The sequence below is a fragment of the Marmota flaviventris genome, chromosome 1 (genome assembly GCF_047511675.1).
Source record: "Marmota flaviventris isolate mMarFla1 chromosome 1, mMarFla1.hap1, whole genome shotgun sequence".
Classification (NCBI taxonomy): domain Eukaryota; kingdom Metazoa; phylum Chordata; class Mammalia; order Rodentia; family Sciuridae; genus Marmota; species Marmota flaviventris.
Genome location: NC_092498.1, coordinates 192,838,113 through 192,858,839, shown reverse-complemented (window position 1 = coordinate 192,858,839; position 20,727 = coordinate 192,838,113). Strand labels below are relative to the sequence as shown.

The 20,727-nt window shown below is 34.3% G+C and overlaps 1 protein-coding gene across 7 annotated transcripts in view; it reads left to right on the top strand.

Moving 5' to 3' along the window:
- Positions 1-20,727, top strand: part of Clasp2 (cytoplasmic linker associated protein 2) — a 190,960-nt gene that overhangs the window by 43,756 nt on the left and 126,477 nt on the right. For 6 of the 7 annotated variants that reach the window (XM_071619732.1, XM_071619729.1, XM_034636296.2 and 3 more), the window contains exon 7: positions 2,019-2,089. In XM_071619732.1, the coding sequence (XP_071475833.1) occupies positions 2,019-2,089 (71 nt within the window). Of the gene's footprint in view, positions 1-2,018; positions 2,090-5,377; positions 5,510-20,727 lie in introns of those variants that run through there. The other variant, XM_071619734.1, reaches the window with a different exon arrangement.

Sequence of the window (20,727 nt, the reverse complement as noted above, 5' to 3'; positions counted from 1 at the left end):
CATTCCCCTAGGGCAGCTAAAATTAAAAAAAAATAATGATGAGGCTGTAGAACAATTGAAACATTCACAGGAATATAAAATGATACAGCAACTTTGGAAAAGTTTATAATTCCTCCAAATGTAAAATGTAGAGTTATCACATGACTCAGCAGTTCTATTTCTAGCCACATACTGAACAGATAGGAAAATGTGTCTTCACTAAAACCCTTACATAGGTGTTTATAACAGCATTATTCATAATGGCTAAAAAATGGAAACACCTTTCATCTACATATGTCCTGATGAGCAGATAAACAAAACACAGTATATTCATTCAATGGAATATTACTTGGCCCTAAATAGGGATGGCTACAACATGCATGAGCCATGGAAGAAGACAGTCACAAAAGGCTGCATATTTTATAATTCCATTTGTATTAAATGGCCAGTTATAGTAACTCATAGGCAGAGGCAGGAAGTAGATCAGTGGTTGCCTATGACTGGAGAGAAGAGGGTCAATGGGGAATGATGCTAATGGGTGTGTGGTTGTTTTGGGAGGTGTGAAAATATTATAAAACTGATTATGAGAACAGTTGTATAACTATGGATATATTAAGAACAACTGAACTGTATATTTTTTTCTTTTTGGAGTACTGGTGTTTGAACCCATGGCCTCACATAGGCTAAACAAGCACTGTACCACTAAATTATACCCCAGCCCAGTCTCATGCTTCTTAATATCTTCTGCTTTTTTTGTTAAACAGCTCTCTTAAATTCTCTCCTTTTTGTTCCTGGTCTGTCTGGATTTCATTCTGAGGTGTCAGCTTACAATTTTAATGTTCTCTTCTTTCTCATGTCTACATCTTTCTTCTGGGCAACCTGCCTACTATGTGTTCAACCCTCTGGAAGCTACTACTCTGTAGCATGAAGGGACCTGTGTCTTTCCACTGACATACTTTCAGATATGTAAATAGTTGTGTTTTTTGATTAGTGGGGATAGGAAAAGAGGTTAGAAATCTGTTATAATGAAATGTTAGAAATCTGTTATAATCTCTAAAGGATTTTCAACTGAAAAAAATTATTTTTGTTATTTCTTACTGAAATTAGCTAATGGCTTATTTCTAAAAATACTTCTATCTGTGATTTATAAGAAATAACAGGATGTGGATTAAGGCTTACATAAGGATTTACGAGATAAACTTGTGACCGAAATATAATAGTAAGCCAGAGGAAAATATTTGGCATTTTACGACAATGGTCTCCTCTCTTCCCCAAATCAATAAGTCATGAATTTAATAATAAACCATAGCATGATACATTATAGAGTTGAAGAAAAAGCAAACTTAAAAAAAATTACTGTCAGCATGATCACTCTGAAGATAATTTTTATGTGAATATAAAACCATCAGAAATGCTACAGTTAAGTTCTCTGGATGGTGGGAATGTGTGTTGTATTTTTTTCTATTTATAGTTACTAAATTCCTTTTATAATAAGTATTACATTTGTAATAATAACATTTTTGATTGAAAAAGGCGATAGCAGTAGTATAGAAAGAGTAATTATCCTGAATATAAAATTAGTAGTACCAGTGGAATTGTTGTTGTATGAAAATAGATTGACAGGGAAAGCATCAGATTATCAGTCTCATCAGCATTACTTTAGTTCCTAATGTTTTAAGTTTTTATGTTTGCCTTTTTTTTTTTTTAACAAAAAAAAATGTTTGGTTGACTAAGTAGATTTGTTATAAGGTTGCAACTGGAAAATTTTTGCTGGGTTTGGAAAAATAGTTTTACAATGAAACTGCATTGTGGGAAGTTGTCTTTTTACAAATATACCTGCAAGAATGTAGAATCCTACCTACATTTGGCTTTTTCTCGAAGAGTGGTTAGGTTTTGTGTCTTCTTTCAGTGAGTTACTTATAGACAACAGTTGTATAGTGAACCAGCTGAATCCCTAGAATTGTTTTCTTCCTAAGAGAGATGGTGATGGAAATTCTTTCTATTCACATGTGTAAAAACTATTTATTCTTTATTCCCAGATTAGAAAGAATATTTGCCAAATTTGATGAAGTACACAATTCGGGTGGTATGATATTGAGTGTCTGCAAAGGTAAGAGTAATTTAAGTTATTCCAGCTTTCAAACAGTTCTAAGATTATTTAGCCAAGTTTTAGACACTATGAATTGTGTTTTCAAATCAACTATTAAATAGCAAATTCAAAGAGTTGATTTTGTAGTGTGAAACATTACCTGTGCGGGGGGGGGGGGTGGGGGGGGTGGGGTGGGGGGGGTTGGGGGGGTTGGGAGTTGGGGGGGTTGGGGTTGTGGCTCAGTGGTAGAGCGCTTGCCCTGGGGTTTGATTCTCAGCACCACATAAAAATAAATAAAGGTCCATTGACAACTAAAAAAATAAAAAGAAAGAAAAATTACCTAGGTACAGTAACAAAAAAGTTTATATTTTGCTGATTATTATCTACCCTTGGACTGCTTTTAGAGTAAGTAAAATTTTAATAATGGTGTTGTAGTGTACAATGATGCCATTCTTTTGCCTTTGTGTTGTGTGTGGGTTGAAGATGTATTATAATCCTCTTGTCCTTCATGTTACATGAATGAAGTATGTTTTTATGCCCAGAGTAATTGTTTTACTTCGTTGTTTTTACTAGAAATTGTATAGTGGATAAACTCTCTTAAACCTGTGTGTAGACTCTCAGTGATGATACTAGTGAATCCTTCAAAATTTCACTATAGAATAATCTTTTGCTTCTTAAATGGAATGAGACCAAGTTGGAATTTTGGAGAGATTTGGAATTAGCATCCACATCCACAAATCAGTTGTCATTTATTTGATTTTGTGGTTAGGTTAATAAATTGTGTTTAGTTTTATTGGGTAGCACTTACCTGACTTAAATCATTAAATATTAATTAGCCAGGTGTGTGAAGAATATGTTCTGTTTCCGTAGATAATATAGATGATTTTTTACCCCCTAGGAAAGTAGCTTCATATTAGAGAGAGTGGTTAGCTTGGTAATGTAAATGACATTGGAGAAAAAATTTTTTGTTTGAGTATATAGTTAAGGAATAATAAAGCTAGTTAAAAATACAATGTAGTTTTTCTTTTTTCCTCTAGGTTAATCCAAAACTGTTTCATTGTGTTGCAAAAAGTCAAATGGAGTGAGAATTTGGTGTTATAAACATTGTATCTATCCTAGTTTAAACTTAATTCAGAAATACAAATTGTCTTTAGTGCTACCACTTCTCACCCTGACTGCCAGCCATTTCTCACTTCTGGTCTGAATAGGTGTTTAAATTCTTCTCTTAAGTTTTGTAACAGTTATATCTATCCATGTCTATAGAAATGCAGAAAAAGCAGGAAAAGAAAGAGTTGTTAAATTCCTTGAACGGAGACTTGTGTTTTCATAATGTCATCATTTGTATATTCCAGACTGTAGTTATAATTTTAAGGCAAAATGTATAATATATCTTATAAAATTTAAGGATTCATTGTTTGAATGTGGTTTATTTTAAAAGCACTGTCATTCTTACATTTAATGAAATTATTTCTGTTACCTTTGGAATGGAAGCATTTTTTTCCCCTTGATTCATTTCTTTTTGTCTTATCTCTCCATAAACAGAGAGGTTTGAAGTTAGTATCTGGCATTTTTTTTCTTGGATTCAATATATCAGAGATTATATTGGAGATTATGATCTAAATATACTTGTATTTTATGCAAGTATGTGAAAATTAGTCTATAATGCACATTTTTAGGGTAAAGAATATAGTTAAGATGTTTTTCACAGCAGTACATTTCGCCTGGTTTCAGCTGTTTCCACATCATGGAGTTGGTATCCTCAGGTAAACAACTGCAGATTAAAACTGTAGTTTGCCTTGCGATGGTTGCCTCTGTACCAAACATAATTGTCAAATCTGTACTTTGAAGTTCTGATTGAATTCTTTGATTTGATTTTCCAAAGCATTAGTTTAACACACTCAAGAAGACTAAGTAAATTTTATCAGAACTTTGAACATACCATTTAATTTGGAAATAGTGATAAATGTACTTTTTTGTTGTAGTTGTTATTGTCTTAAGGATTTTTCAAGCATGACTTTAATTCTCATATTACAAAAGTTAAGTTAGGCAGAGTCCCAAAGTGCAGTAGAATTAGAAGGACCTGGAATTAAAAATAATCAGATTGTGGCTGAAAGGAGGCAACACTTCCCCAGTAAGAAGGAAAAAACTGAAAGTTGGAGAGTCCCTGTGATTATGGCAGGGTCTGGTATCATCATGGAGCTTTCTAGACAATATTCTATACTAACCAAGATGTAATCATCAGCAGTGTTGGCGACTCTAACTGTAAGTATTTTTTTTCACTGTGAAAATAGCTGTGCATAATTCTGATTTGTTTGGTGTGTATATAGGACCTAACACAGTGTGGTTTGTAATCATGGTAAAGTATTTCTAGTTTCTCTGTTTTAAATAGTTGCTAGAAAGGGAATTAATTGCTTCTAAAGACTTAATAATATAAATCATGGACCTTAGGCTTTTAAATTACCTTGATACTTGGTTTATATGAGTCAATAAGGTAACTTCCAGTTTCGTTTTGTTTATTTTTATAAACAAAATAAACAGGTGCCTATCATTTGGTGAAAAGCAAAGCAACTCTTTTTTTAGGCTGATTTAAAAGCATATCTCTCTGGGACCCTGAACCCCAGGGCCTTCTTAGAGCTTGATAACATCCTGATGGTTGTGCAGCTTGGATAGAGGGTGCTCTGCGTCCCTGCAGCTGCGCACTGGCTAGGTTCTGTTTCTACCAGAAGCAAGCTTTGTTTCCTGTGGCCCTGCTGTCCCCACACAGAGCAGCCTTTGATGGGCTGCCTTTGACGTGATTTGTTTACGGCAGCCAGAAATGCTTCCTGCATAATGAAAGCAGTTAATCATGGAAACTGGGCTATTCCTGTTTGTGTACTTCTAGCAGTCTTCTGTTGTAAATATTAAAAGGTAATGACAAAGGGATGAAAACCTTTTTTAAAAGGTACAAATCAGTTAATCCATTCGATCATGTGATTGCTACTGATTACATGGGTATCTTTAGGGAAGCAGAAAATGATTGCTGAACACATGCCTTGTGTTTTGATGATTGCATTAAAAGTCCCCTAGTGGGATGGCATTTACTGACTCCCAGAGCTTTTCTTAGATTAAATTTCAGGCAGCCAGTACAAGGAGAAACATCACCACCTGTATCTAACAGCATATGTACAGTTAAAGAATAATCTTGATCAAGCCCTGCTAGGCTCTGCTAAATAAACGAAGGTTTTCAGCAAGACCCCAGACTTTTATTTTGAAGTGGAGTAGCAGCTGTTGGCTATTGCGGTGCAGAGCTGCAGCGCGGCCTGGGTCACACAGTGCTCCGGGTGTCTGCAGGCTGCAGGCCGAGCCCAGTGGCGCAGGCACTGAGCTACACTTATTTGCTGTGCTGTTTGACCTCTTGGTTTGAGAGAGCTCCCTGGACCATCTGAATGGCTATGGGAGATGGTGAGTAAGATTTATTTTTCCTCTTTTGCTGTGTTATACACTTCCTTTTAAGGTGCCGATCATTTGCTATTAAGAAACGTATTTCTCCCTAAAGAATGAAGGACATTTCTGTGTTTGTGTATGTGTGTGTACGCTCATGTATACATTTATGCATATGTGTGCTTGTCATTTGGTATCTTTTTTCACTTGATGTGTCTGTATGGGATCTTGCAAACATAAGGTGACAAATTTAGCTTGCAATCTAAGCAAGCCTTCAGTCTTTGGTATTGGATATGAAGGGATATTGGAAGAAACGTGGAATGTATGCAAAAGCTTTTGAAGGGAGAACATGGCCTTTGGAAGAATGACAGATTTTGGCAGGAAGGTTTGATTAGCTAGCTTGGCATCTTTCCTGTTGTATTCGATGCAAGTAGAATTCTGTGCTAATCAAATATTTAAAGAAGCAAAATGGCTTGCCATGGACACTATTTTAATTAGTATGCTTGTGATTTGTCAGTGTATCTAGTAAACAGTTCTTTAGAAAATAGCCTTTTAAGAATTCTCTACAGGATATAATTTTATTAAAATTTTTTCAGTATTTTATTTTGTTAAGGATAGTCATAAAAACAATATTTCTATAGTGCTTTATAGTTTGCAAAAAGGACTTTCATGTACTTAAAATATTTTAATTCGGGTACAAATCCAGGAAGTATGCAGAATATTTTGGTATTTCCATTTCACAGATTAGGAAACTGAGACTTGCTGAAGATATGTTGATCCAGACAGAGAAAACAAACTACACAAAATCTAAAGTCCCAAGTGAGCATGTGATATTGTTCTTCATAACACTTAATCCTTGAGCCTATTTCCCCTAGTGTTAAACCTTTTGTTAAGATGCTTAAAGGTATATTTTGTGATCACACCAGTATGTGAGATATGTGCAAAGGTGAATATAAAGTTTCTCAAAAAGTGCTTTGCATGTTTTTTACTAGGCTCTTCAGGAGGACTTGCTTGTATTTGGATGTTTTAACTCTTAACAATTTCAGCCTTCTTGGGTCTATATTATGACCTCTTTTATCTAAGGAGTTTGTCTGTCTACTTGGAGCCATGCCCATTAAGATGTAAACTTGCCAAAATGATGGTATTGTCATTTAAACTATTATGCATATTCAAATGGAAATATAGTAAATTTGATTTTGCACATTGTTGTGATTTATTCCAAAAATTTATTTCAAGAATTTATGTAACTTTTTATATGACCTTATGGAAATAAATAAGAATGTAATTTTACTGCTGATTTTTAAGGCAAAAGACATCAAATTAAGTTCTTATATATTTAAGAATATTGCAAAATTTCTTCCCTTTAAAAAAACACAAACAAACCTTAATTTGCAGGCATCTTTAAACGTTGTATTTGGTTTGGACCAGGTCCACATTTCATTTTCTTAAACATTTTGGGTTCATTGGGTAGTAATGTAGATCTTAATTTTTCTCTTTTCAAATAACAAATAAATACATTCAGACAGTTTAGAAATGTATTGATTTTTTTTTTTTTTAAATCAGAGTAACAATCACAAAGCTTAGAGGGTAACCTTTCAAATAATTTTCTTCTTTAAAATAGAAATACTTTTGTTAGTATATTTATATAAATATTTAAAAATCAAAACAGTAAATATGTATGTATAGAAATAGGCCATGGGGTTTATAGCTCTTAATAGTTTGATATATACTCCTCTGTATATTAGTTTCTCTCACATGTGATGTACATATACCATACCAGAATCATGTGAACACATGTATCAAGTAGATTACACTATTCTTAACTTTTGTGACTTCTTATTTTTAAATTGTAATTATGAACTTATTATGAAATATCATCTCCTTTTTAAAATTCAAATAATGATGATAAAACAAAAATCCCTCACAACCACCTCCAAGCTCCAAGCCTGGGTAGAAGCAGAGATAAAAGTCTTTATTTCTATGGAGTGTGGTTTTTTTAATAGCTTTTTTTTTTGTGGTGGGGGCTGGGAATTGAACCTAGGGGCGCTTAGCCACTGAGTCAAGTCCTCAGCCCTTTTTATTTTGAGTCAGGTTGTCCCTAAGTTGCTTAGGACCTTGCTAAGATGCTGAGACTGGCCTTGAACTTGTGATCCTTCTGCTTCAGGCATGCCCACCATACCCAGCTTTTTCATAGCTTTTTATTGTGCCTTAATTTGCACATTAAGTATCAAAATTAATGGTTTTGTTTTGACTGTGTTTAAATAACATGATATTCTGAATACCTTTTTTTTTTTTTTAACCTTTCCCATGTCAACTCAGTATGGCATGGAGATTTTTTAAAATGCCATCATGTGTTACTCTTCCTCATTTGTTTTAACTGTTGCATAGTACTCCATAGTAACAGTGTATCATAATCAGTTAATCTTTTATGGAAGTTCTGATTATTTACCATATATAATTCATGTAGATGATTTTGAAGTAAACAGTTCTGTATAAACCATATGTATTTGTATGCGTACACATGTGTGTTCATCTTAAAATAGCTTGAAAGTGGCATATCTGTGTCAAAGTTTTTATTTTAATTTGTGTTAACTATAATCATTTGCTCCAAAAGAGGTTTTGTCAAAATTCCCATCAGTAGTGCCTATTATTCCTATATTCTTCTCAGTTCTTATTAATCTTTTAAAAAATTGCCAAAGTGATTTGTGCAAAATATCTCACCCTTTATAAATCACCTCTGCTTTCTGATAAGGTTGGTTGTCTTCATATGTTTATTTATATTTCTTTTCTTTAGATTCCCTTTTGGTATCCTTAATTTTTTGGTTCTTAGACTTCTTTTGTGATTTATAATTGCTTTTTATGTATTACAGTTTGTGATCTTGTGATCTGTTATCTATTGAATATGTCATATAGGTTTAACTCCAAGGTTATGTAAAAGATTTGATTAGCAGTTTTTTTCTTGTTAAAAATATTTATGAAGCACTTATGATCTCTATCACTTAGAAAAGTTGTTGATTAGCTTTTGGGCACTTTTCGGTTTAGTTGTCTCCATCCTTACTCAAAGGTATAAAACCAAACAGTTACTTGATTGTGTATAGCTCTGGGCAGTCAAAGCAGATAGAGTTAAAAACCTGTAGGATTATTATGTGATGCTGAGCCCTGCAATCTGCCTCAAAAGCATGAAAGAGGAATTTGGCCTTTTGTTGCTGCTACAGAATGGCTGGAAAGAAATAAGGTTTTGTTGTAAACAGACTGTTTCCAAACTTAACATTTCAACACAATCTATTATTCCAAAAATGAGTCTTTTAAAATATATGCAAGTTATGGAATAAACATGGCTTTCTAGAGGCCAACCTTTTGTGGGATCCCCTGGCTTCCAGGACTGCTGCAAACTGACATAAAACTTGGTTTAAAGGGTATAGAACCATAGCAAAGAAATTAATGCTGAATAGATCTTTCTTCTTTTGTTCTCTTATATATTCTTTGTAATACATTAGGATTAGGTAATTTAAATTACAGGAAAACACAAATAAAAGGCCAAACTTCTTTTTTTGGTAGTACTAGGAAGGATCCTAGGGCCTCACACATAATAGGTAAGCATTCTACCACTGAGAGCACATGCCCAGTCTTCAAGGCTTTTCAAACCTTTTTTTTTTTTTGGGGGGGGGTGGTTGTTTGCTTTTTAAAGTACCAATGATAGGGGTAAAAAGAGTCTATAAGGAGAAAAAGTAAATTACAAGAGGCAAAAGATTGGGCATTAGTAGCAATATAGGGCAATAAATAGTCAATGACTAAAATAAATCTACATTATAGTAGCCCCCTGCCGTAGCCATTGAAATCCTTTACCATCCAACATATGATTTAGGTCTGTATTAAGGGCATCTAGTCCCATATGCTGTACCTTTAAATAAATAAATAATAATCTTCTTGAGGCAGTCTTATTTACCCATTGGGTACAAAATATTGGGCACCAGTAGCATCATACTTCAAATCTGATGTTGCTAATGATCTTGAATCTCTAAGAAGGTATTTACATCTTTTCTTTGTACTTGTAGAGTGGTACAGTTGATTTTTTTTTTTCTTGATCATACTGAGGATTGAATCCAGGGTTGCTCTACCACTAAACTATATCCCCAGTCCTTTTTATTTTTGAGGCAGGGTCTTGCTAAATTGCCCAGCTGGCCTTGAATTTGTAATCCCCCTGCCTCAGCCTCCCTAGTAGCTGGAATTAAAGTTATATACCACCAGAGTGCCTGACTTCAGTTGATGATTTTTTCTCTCCCTTTTTTTTCCCATTTAAATATTTATTTATTTATTTATTTGTTCGTTCTAATTAGTTGTACATGATAGCAGAATGCATTTCAATTCATAGTACACAAATGTAGCATAATTTTTCATTTCTCTGGTTTTACATAAGTAGAGTTACCTATTCGTGTCATCATACATGTACCTAGGGTTAGTTGATGATTTTAACGGATGTTATAATCATATTATAACTGTGTTGAAGGTTTAGGTACCTTAGGTGAATAGATTTTATAAAGTTTCTAAATAAACCTTATTATGAGTCTCATTTATTAATCAGTTTGATATAATTGTTATCATGCATGCTGTTGATTAATTTTATTGATACTAGATGATAGTGTAAATTGTGATTGTCTGTTTACTGCTTTGAACTGTTGAAAGTTTTGAATTTTTAAAGCAGGTCTTTTTAAAGATAAAAATCTTTATCTATGTGAGTGTGTGTGTATTTTTTTGTACCAGAGGTACTTAACCAAGGAACAGTATTCCCAGTTATTCTTATTTCTGATTTTGAAACAGGGTCTCGCTAAGTTGCTAGGGCTGGCCTCCAACTTGAAGTCCTCCTGTCTTAGTCTCCTGAGTCACTGGGATTACAGGTGTGTGCCACTGCACCTGGCTTTGGGAAAAAAAAAAATGTTGTTGTTGTAAATTGTTTACTTTTATGCAGCACTAAGGATTGAACCCGGTCCCTCACACGTGCTAGGTATGCACTCTGCCACCGAGCTAATCTGGCCCCAGCCCCTCAAATATATTTTTAATTAGACAGTTATATCTACCTAGATATTTTAAGTGACTTTGTCAAATTTATTGGCCTCTATATTAAACTTTGTATGAAATCAACTTTATTTTTTGTAAATAATTGCTAAGAATAGCGTCTTCATATGAATGCTAAAATTTAACTGTTATCTTTTGAAGCACTTGAATTTTCAATTTTTAATAATTCTACTGAAAGTTTTATTTTCATTTAAATTGACATTTTAAATTTTTGCTACTTGATTCTTATTTCTGATGGCTGATGATTTTCTTTTGTTCTGGGAAAATTTCTCCTATCTTTTTTTATATATTTTCTTCCTTTATTAGCTTTAATCTCCTCTTTTTAAATTTTAATTTATTTGTTTTTTAGCTTTTGGTGGACACAACATCTTTATTTTATTTGTATGTGGTGCTGAGGATCCAACCCAGCGCCCCCGCATGCCAGGCAAGCGTGTTACCGCTTGAGCCACATCCCCAGCCCAGTCTCCTCTTTTTTTTTCTTTCAGTTTTAGATGGACACAATACCTTTAATTCATTAATTTATTTTTATGTGGTGCTGAGGATCGAACCCAGTACCTCACACGTGCCAGGCAAGCTCTCTGCCACTGAGCCACAAAACCAGCCCCAGCTTTAGTCTCTTCTTAGAGAGTAGGTATTAGTCACACATTTGACTTCTGGGGTTGATTCATAGTGACTTTTATGCTTTGTCTTCTCTCTCAAGTTTCTTCCTCTTTCTCTTTTAATCCATATTCTGAGAGATATCCTTTACTTTGTCATCCAAACCTTCTGTTAACTTTTAACTTTGGCAAACAAAAGTTTAAATGGTTCTAAGGACTTTCTCTTTCCATTTCTGGTGGTTTCATTTTTACAAAATTATGGATATGTATGTGTGTGCACACAAACATGTTTACACCAGTGTGCATGTGCACACTTGTATATTGAGCTCCCTGCGTTGGGGACAGGGAAGAACTTAACAATGAAATCTTTTCATAGATAATTTAAAATTAATTGATTTTCGTTTTTTAAATACATGACAGTGGAATGCATTACAATTCTTATTAGACAAATAGAGCCTTTTCATAGATTTTTAGTTACTCCTTGTATTCATCTCTGTACTCCTGGCTTAAAAATGGTGACTTCTGTATCATTCTGCAAGATAGATCAGGCAGTTTCTTGGGATTATAAATTGTAGCTTTAATGTGTTATTTCTTTTCTTTTTTTTCTTTGTCTTTGTTTTTTTAGTTGTTGATGGACCATTATTTTATTTATTGGTGGTGCTGAGAATCGAACCCAGTGCCTCACACATGCTAGGCAAATGCTCTGCCACTGAGTCACAATCCCAGCCCTTGATGTGCTATTTCTTAGTAGCCTTTAATTTTTTAAAAATTTGCATCTTTTGAGATTTTATTGCCATCTTTTAGGTTCTGTTTTCACATATCTCTGGCCCCATCTCACTTTCTTAACTCTTATGATGTTGTTATATTATTGGGGTTCCATTGTAGGGTTTTAAGCAGGGAGCAAAGTAGTACAAATTATTATTATTACCAAAAAATTTCAAACATACCCTGGAACAGATAATATTGTAATGAGCATTTATTACCACTTGTCATTCAACTTGACGAAATCATCACTACATAACCAATCTTTATCTGTCTGTATTCTTATTCCATCTTTACCCCAGCCCCATTGTCTTTCTGGACTGAGGTTTGTACATGTGTATACTTGTGCATATGTACTCATTTACATGTATAAAATGAAAGTATCTTTTAAAAATACAATCACAATATCTTTATCACATCTATAAAACCCCTTAGGATCAAATAGTTGGTATTCGGTTTTCACTTTCATGAATATCTTTTAATAATTTGTTCACATTGGGACTCCAACAGGGCTCACTATTATAGTTGGTTGATGTATCTATTAAGGATCTGTTCATCCAAAGCATTTATCTCTCTTTTTTCTACTCTTGCCTTTTATTTGTTGAAGAGAAAAATATCTGTTAGATAAATTTTTTTCATGCACTAGATTTTGTTGATTGCATCACCATGCTGCTTTTCACCCTTTAAAAAATGTTATATATCCTCTATATTTCCTGAAAACTGAAAATTCTTTTATATATATATATATATATATATATATATATATATATATATAAATTTGTAGATGGACAAAATACCTTTATTTTATTTATTTTTATGTGGTGCTGAGGATTGAACCCAGTGCCTCACACATGCTAGGCAAGTGCTCTACCACTGAGCTACAATCCCAACCCGTGAAAATTCTAATGATTTGATCAAATCAGTTCTGATTTTGAAGTTGTATTTTGTTGATATAAATTTTTCATAGGTGGTATTTTGTGTGATAGTTTGGATATTTTTCAGAGGTATACAAAGTCTTAATTGTCTTTCTTTGTAATGTTAATATTGAACAATGGATTTAGTTATCAGCCTGATTTATCCTTTATAAAGTTCCCCCTCAGTCTTTCAATTTATGGTTTGTTTTAGCAGCCATTGATCCAGATTGCTTTTTTTTTTTTTAGAAGATTGCATTGTCTACTTTGTGATTTGGAAGGAGGTTGAGAAGGAAGCCAGTTAAGAGGTTGTTGTGGTAATGTAGGCAGAGATAGTACTGGTCTGGTCTTACATTATGAGTTGCAGCAGAGGTAAAGAGAAATAAGTGCATTTACAATATAACTTGGGGGCTGGGATTGTAGCTCAGTGGTAGAGCATTTGCCTGGCATGTGTGAGGCACTGGATTAGATCCTCAGCAACACAGAAAAAATAAATAAGATTCAAGGTATTGTGTCCATCTACAGTGAAAAAAAGTTTTAAAGATATAACTGAAAGGGCTGCAGATATAGCTCAGTTGGTAGAATGCTTGCCTTTGCATGCACAAGGCCCTGGGTTCAATCCTCAGCACCACAAACAACAACAAAAAGATATAACTTAGAGTTATTACATAAAAATTGTTGGTAAAATAAAAATTATCTGTATAGGACAGAAGAAAATTTAAGATGCAGTCAGTTCTTACATTGTAAACTTGAACAGCTGAGATACATGGTTTTATTTATCATATTGGGATGAGGGAAGATTTAGGGGAAGGATAGGTTTGAAGGTGGTGTTAGTGTTGTTACCTATGTTAAGTTAGAGATGTCTTCAAGATTCCCATAGGTGAGACATCAAAGGCAGTTGAATATATAGATCTGAACTAGGCTGGAGATGAACAGTTGAGAGTTGTCAGCCTTTAGATGATATTTAAAACTATAGAGAATGGATGAGAGACTACTGAGAAAAGGTGTAGTCTGGAGAGGAGGATGTTCAACTTGTAGTAGTTGGGTAAAGGAGAAAGAGCTGACAGAAGAGACTGAGCTACAGTTGCCTATGAAGTGAGAGGAAACCCAATGGAAGTTACCTGTTGTAAAAGCTTGGGATAGGGAGTGTAAATAATTAAAATTTGATTATCTGATAATCAGTAGTACAGTAGTTTGTAGAAATTATTGTTTCCTATTCTCAGGAATTAGCTGTTACATATGAACATGGTCATTGCTGGATTTAAAAAAAAAAGTGTAAAACAGCTCAGAAATCCATAGTCCTGTTGCTCATTGTTTTAATTAGAATAAGGAAGGATACAGTTTCAAGAGAAAAGAGGAACTTCATTGTAAGAAACTAGTTAATATGAAATGGAATGTATTTTGTGACTAAAAATCCACAGTATTGAGTGTGGTTCTTAACTAGTTGTTTCACTGAAGAAAATCCATACAAAATGAAATCCATACAGATGAGATGTGAAGTTTTGGCTTGTCTTTTTGTTGCCATGTAAGATGGAACTTTTTTCATCTGTAGAATGAGTCGTAAAAGTAGAAGTTTAGGGTTTTTTAGTGTATGTACCTCTAAAACTGAAGTGGAAAATTTAAAAAGTCATTTGACTGTATGGCTTTCCTTTAGTGAGAAAAAGAGAAAAAAAGTGATAGAACTTAATTAAAATAATCTGAATTCACACATTCTTGCCTGAAACCTTGGGGACCAATTGTGTTTTAGAATCCAGAGTATTTCTGATTATAGAAAAGTAATATGGTCACATTCCATATACTATGTAACAACTCCTACTGCGCTTGGGACACCAACCTATAATTAATAAGTATGTTAATATTTTTGCAGTTAAATATGTGCAGATTAAAATAAGTAGACAACAAATAGCCCCATGCTATTTCATATTATGATTTGCCATAAACCGAGTTAGGTCAGTTCAAATTTTTTTAAAAAATATTTTTTTAGTTCTTGATAGACCTTTATTTTATTTATTTATATGTGATGCTGAGAATCGAACCCAGTGCCTCACACATGCCAGGCAAGTGTGCTACCGCTGAGCCCTAGCCCCAGCCCAGTTCAGATTTTTGCTACCAACTGAGTTTAAAAGACAAAAGAAAAATGGATTTTCATTACTTTTTACCTTAAGCATGCATACATGGGACAGTGGAATGGTTTCCAAGTGTTATTTGAAGGTGACAAAAGGCAAAGCCTGATCTTTTTTTCTTTGTCTTTTTTTCTCCCTGTCACTCCCCTTCTCCTTTCTCCTACTGCTTTCTAAGTCTTCCAGTCTCCTCCACTGTTTCCATCTCTTTCCCTCTTTCTTTTTCCTGCATTTACATGTCTTCCTCCTCTGTTTGCATCTCTTCCACTTCCTACACTTTTTTTTTTTTCTTTTGTTGACAACGAGCAGTTCATTTTTATTATTTTGCATGGCATTTAGGGCCCAAAAGATCCTGTGTCAGCTTACTTCTCCAGACCCGGCACCCACTAAACTATTCATTTCTCTATGAATTCTTCTTACCTGTTGGCTCAATGTCCTCCCCACTTTCCTCTTTTCTCCTCCCCTTCCATCTTATTGATACTTCAAGGAGTTTATTGTGATCTTTTTAAAAAATAATTTTAGTTGTCAGTGGACCTTCATTTATTTTATGTGGTGGTGAGGATCAAACCCACTGCCTCACACATGCTAGGCAAGCCCTCTACCACTGAGCCACAACCCCAGCCCCATTATTGTGATCTTTAAAGGAAAAAAAAAAAAAACTTTAAAAATTATTTCATTATAAGATATTTTAAACATACCAAAGAATTATGGAAAATATTTCCATAAATTCATTACCTAGATTTGATAGGTATTACTTAAGATTTTTTGAGAAAACTTATTGCTGTACTCCATCTTACTCCCCATTCTTTGTTTCTGTCTCTTATCTGAATAATAAAGTACAAAATAGAAGTATATCTATTTTATTAATGCATCTAAATATAATAAAAACTTATAAAGAGCTTCTTTTGATTTTTTTTTTTTTAATGTATAGATGGACACAACACAATGCCTTTATTTTTATGTGGTGCTGAGGATCGAACCAGGTTCCGCCTGTGCTAGGCGGGGTCCCTCCCGTGCTTGGCAAGCGCTCTACCACTGAGCCACAATCCCAGCCCCTTAAAAAATTTTTTAGTTGTAGATGGACACAATACCTTTATTTTATTTTTTATTTTTATGTGGTGCTGAGGATTGAACCCATCGCCTCACATGTGAAAGGCAAGCACTCTTCTGCTGAGTCACAATCCCAGCCCTAAAGAGCTTTTTACTAGGTTACAAAAAATTTATTCAAAGTTTGGGAAACCGTACTCAAGGATCCAGAAGAAGTATTCTTCTACTATTCTTCCTTAGCCTCCCCTTTCCCTTCAGTTCCTCTTCTCCATTTTTTCCTCCATGTACTCATTCTCTTTTTCTATCTCTTCCACCTCCTCCATTTCTGCTTCTTCTGTTTCTATCATCTGCTCCTCCTCATATTCCTTCTCCATCTCTATCCATTTCTCTCATTCTCCATCTTGTCTCCTCCTTTTCCATCTTTATCATGTAAATAGCACCCCAGCCTATTCACTTTATTAGTTTCTATCCTTAGAAATGTGCTTATGCTTTTAATGTGCTTATCTTTTTTTTAATTTTTAGTTATAGATTAACATAATATCTTTATTTATTTATTTTTATGTGGTGCTGAGGATTAAGTGCAGTGCCTCATATGTTCTACGCCAGCTTTCTACCACTGAGCCACAATCCTAGCCCTAAAGTGTGCTTATCTTGTTCTACTTTTGCACTGAACCATAGTATTCTTTTTTTGAAACATTGTAATAAGAATGCAAGTCATCAAGGGAGTCATAATTTACAGTTTGCTTTTGTTGTGTGATCCTTCAGTAGCTAGTAGAGCATCTACTAATATATACCCTAGATGGTGTCTTCTGATTTATCTTCCTATTTATTAATGATTCCTTAAGCTATATCTAATCAGCTGTTATGCCTTCCCAGATAAATTTAAGTTTCATTTACTATATTTTCATTTTTAGAAGTTCTATTTGATTTTTTAAAAATCTGTCACTTTTTATTTTTCTGATCCTCCAAATTATATTAAAATTTTCCCAGTAAGCAAGTCTAGGTATTTTGTTAGTCTGAGTTTGATAACAGACACTTAAGATTTTATATAGGTCTATTCCTAATATCTGTTTCCTTCTAAATGTTCATCGTGTCATATTTCCTTTGTGCCTGGTGACCTATAGAAAGTTGTGGTAATAATTTGAGACCAGAAACCCTCTTTTGTGGAAATTTTGCTTTTGCTTTGACTCTTGCTTGGAAATACTACCAGTCTGAGCTCAAGAGTTCAAGAACTTGAGTGTCTGGATTGCCCAAGCATTTGTTTTTTATTCATTTCCCTGCTGCTCTCTTTTGAGAGAAGTTTGAAAAGAAGACTATAGGAAAATAAAGGCTTTCTTATGTTTCACTTTAACTTTGAGAGTAGAGTCACGTGGTGTACCAGCTTTTGACTCTGCATCTTATGTGGGTTTTGATTTCTGTTCCCTTTTCCCCACATAGCCTTCAAAATAGAAGTTTTAATGTACTAGGTTTATCCTTGTATTTCTTAACTATCTTATCAAACATAGTTGCTTTTAACTTTTGTTTTTTCATTGTCAATGGGCCTTTATTTTTATTTATTTATTTACATGCAGTTCTGAGAATTGAACTCAGTGCCTCACACATACCAGGCAAGCACTGTACTGCTGAGCCACAACCCCAGCACCAATTATTGCTTTTAAGGTTCTTAAAGTTATGTATCTTATCCAGTGTGATGTGCTGTTCTAGGCATTATTCCACGTAGGGAAGATATAGCACTAGGCAAAATACACAAATGATCCCACCCTCTTAGATTATATATTTTAGTGGGGAAAGAAATGCAAATAAAATTAATGAAATATGTAGATAGTAAATGCTGGGTAAACTAAATGAAGCAGAGAAGCAGAGGTAGATCAGAGTATCAAGGTGTTGGAAGGTGACAGATGAATAAAGACATGAATATGGTGAGTGAATAGTGTGGATTGGGAAACAGGGATATATAGAAAGAGCATTCTAAGCAGAAGAAACAAGCCAAAAGGCCCTGACCTGATGTGGGTACCAGCAAAGAAACTAGTAGGGTTGAATGGGAGGGAGCAAATAGGAGAGAGAAAGTAGGTGATGAGGTTGGAGAGACTTATGTGATATCTAAGATTTTAGAGTCCTGATAGGCCTTTTAATGGAGTCATCAGAGAATTTTGAGCGCAATATGATGTGACTTTGTTCAAATCAGAATGCTGTGCCAGAAAAAAACTCTTGGAGACAAAGGTGAGAATCAGGAAAAAGAGTTGATTGTGACAATTATCCATGGATTGTTATAGGTAATGGGGTTACTGCATAAACAAGAAAATTCCAGAGGCTCAGGAGGCTAAGTTAGGAGGACCTCCAGTTCAAAGCCAGCCTCAGCAAAAGCAAGGCGCTAAGCAACTGAGTGAGACCCTGTCTCTAAATAAAATACAAAATAGGTCTGGGGATGTGGCTCAGGGGTTGAGTGCCCCTGAGCTCAATTCCCGGTACTTCCTCCACCCCACAAAAAGAAGAAGAAGAAGAAACTTCCAAAAATCAGCTTTATGACTTTATTGGGAAGTAATTTCTGCTATAAAGAAAATAATTGGGATTTGTTCTGCTATTTTATTATAGTTTAGGGGAAAAAATGAAACCCAGAATATTTATGGCTTCTAGATAAATTATAAAACAAACTTTTTAATTTGAAGTCTTATGATGATGAATGAGTTTTATGAATTCCATTGATTTGTGGTTAAAAGAATATATAACCTTATTGGCAGTGGGCAAAACTTGTTTTCATGCTTGTAGATTTTCCACTGACTGATTGATTGATTTAGTGATTGGTTTGATTGTGATCCTGAGGATCAAACCCAGGGCTTTATGCATGCTAGGCAAATGCTTTGCCATTGAGCTACATCCCTAGACCTTGTTTTTCCTTTTAATATATATGAAGTTGTATTAGTGGTTACACAAATATTTAAAGTTCCTTCTTTCTGTCCAATTGACTCCTTTACCATTACTAAATGTCTGTATTTCTCTGGTAATGCTTTTTAAGCCTGCTTTGTTTGAAACCAGCTTTTTTTTTTTTTTTTTTTTTTTGGTTGGTGTTTACTAATATCTACCTTTCTCATTTTACTTTTAACCTTTATGTAACTCTGAAATATTTCAATGAAGCCATCTATTTTTAAGATATTCAGTTTTGATCTTTTACTTCTATTTACTTCATTTACATTTAAGGTAATTATTGGTGTATATGGTTTTATACTTACCATTTTATTTTTATATTTTGTCTCCATTCCTGCTTCTTTTTAGTAAACCAGATTTTTTTTTTTGAGAGAGAGAGAGAGAGGGAGGGAGGGAGGGAGGGAGGGAGAGAATTTTTGAATATTTATTTTTTAGTTTTCGGCAGACACAACATCTTTGTTTGTAAGGGGTGATGAGGATCGAACCCGGGCCGCACACATGCCAGGCGAGAGTGCTACCACTTGAGCCACATTCCCAGCCCCAGTAAACCAGATATTTTTAATATACTCTTTTTCTTCTATTTTATTTATATATGTATTTACCCTTCTTTTATTGCTCATCTTATAGCAAGGATTGGCAAACTGTTGCTTGCTGATCAAATCCAGGTGTCCTCATGTTTTTGTACATAAAATTATATTGAAACACAGCCACAGCTATTTGTTTACATGTCATGTATCATAGAAAGATCATAATGTACATGAATTGCAAAATCCAACTTATTTGTTCTCTGATCCTTTATGGAAAAGTCCACCAACCCTGCTGTAATAGTGTTTCTTAAACTGATCATGCACAAGAATCTTCAGGAAGACTTCTTCTTCTTCTTTTTTTTTTTTTTAAATAGTGGTAGTTGGACATAATACATCTATCTGTCTATCTATTTATCTATCTATCTATCTATCTATCTGTTTATATGTGATGCTGAGGATCGAACCTAAGGCCTCTTCACATGTGCTAGGTGAGTGCTTTACCACTGAGCTACAACCTCAGCCCAGGAAGGCTTCTTAATAGGCAGATTACTGGGCTGCATCTTCAGAATTGGGCTGGGGCCCAAGAATTTACATTTCTAACAAACTGCTGGTGATGCCCAACTACTGGCCTGGAGACCACATTTTTAGGAACACTGTCCTAGCTAGGTATTATGATGTAGCATCTTTGATTTATTATAATCTAAAATCAACTGCATATTGAGTATCCCTTATCTGAAATGTTTGGGACCAGAAGTGTTTCAAATTTTGTATTTAAAAAAAAAATATTTGCAGATTTCAGTTGCATCTGTAATCCCAAAATTCAGAATGCCCCAAAATCTAAAACTGTTGGAGCATCATGTTGTCTTTCAAAAAGTGTTAAATTTTGGAGCATGTCAGATTTCAGTTTTTAGATTAGGGATGCTCAACCTGTACTGTGTTTACTACTTCCCCAATAATGCAAAATCCTTAGAACCTTTTAACTTTGTTTGCTCATCTCTTAGGAACACCATTTTATAATAACTTCCAATTGGCAAAAACCCAAGTGTCTATCAGCAGAATAGATATTAATAAATTGTGGCGTGTTCATATACTCAAGAACTTTAAGCAATGAATCTGCTAAACATTACTTTCCAACTTCTAGTGAGAAGAAACTAGATACCTGAGTGCAAATTGTATGATTCCTTTTATATAAAGTTTATAAGTGAGCAAAACCAACTGTTGCTGTAGAATTCAAAACTGGTAGTTAGTTTTGTTAGAAAATAATGACTTTTAGGGGTCTCA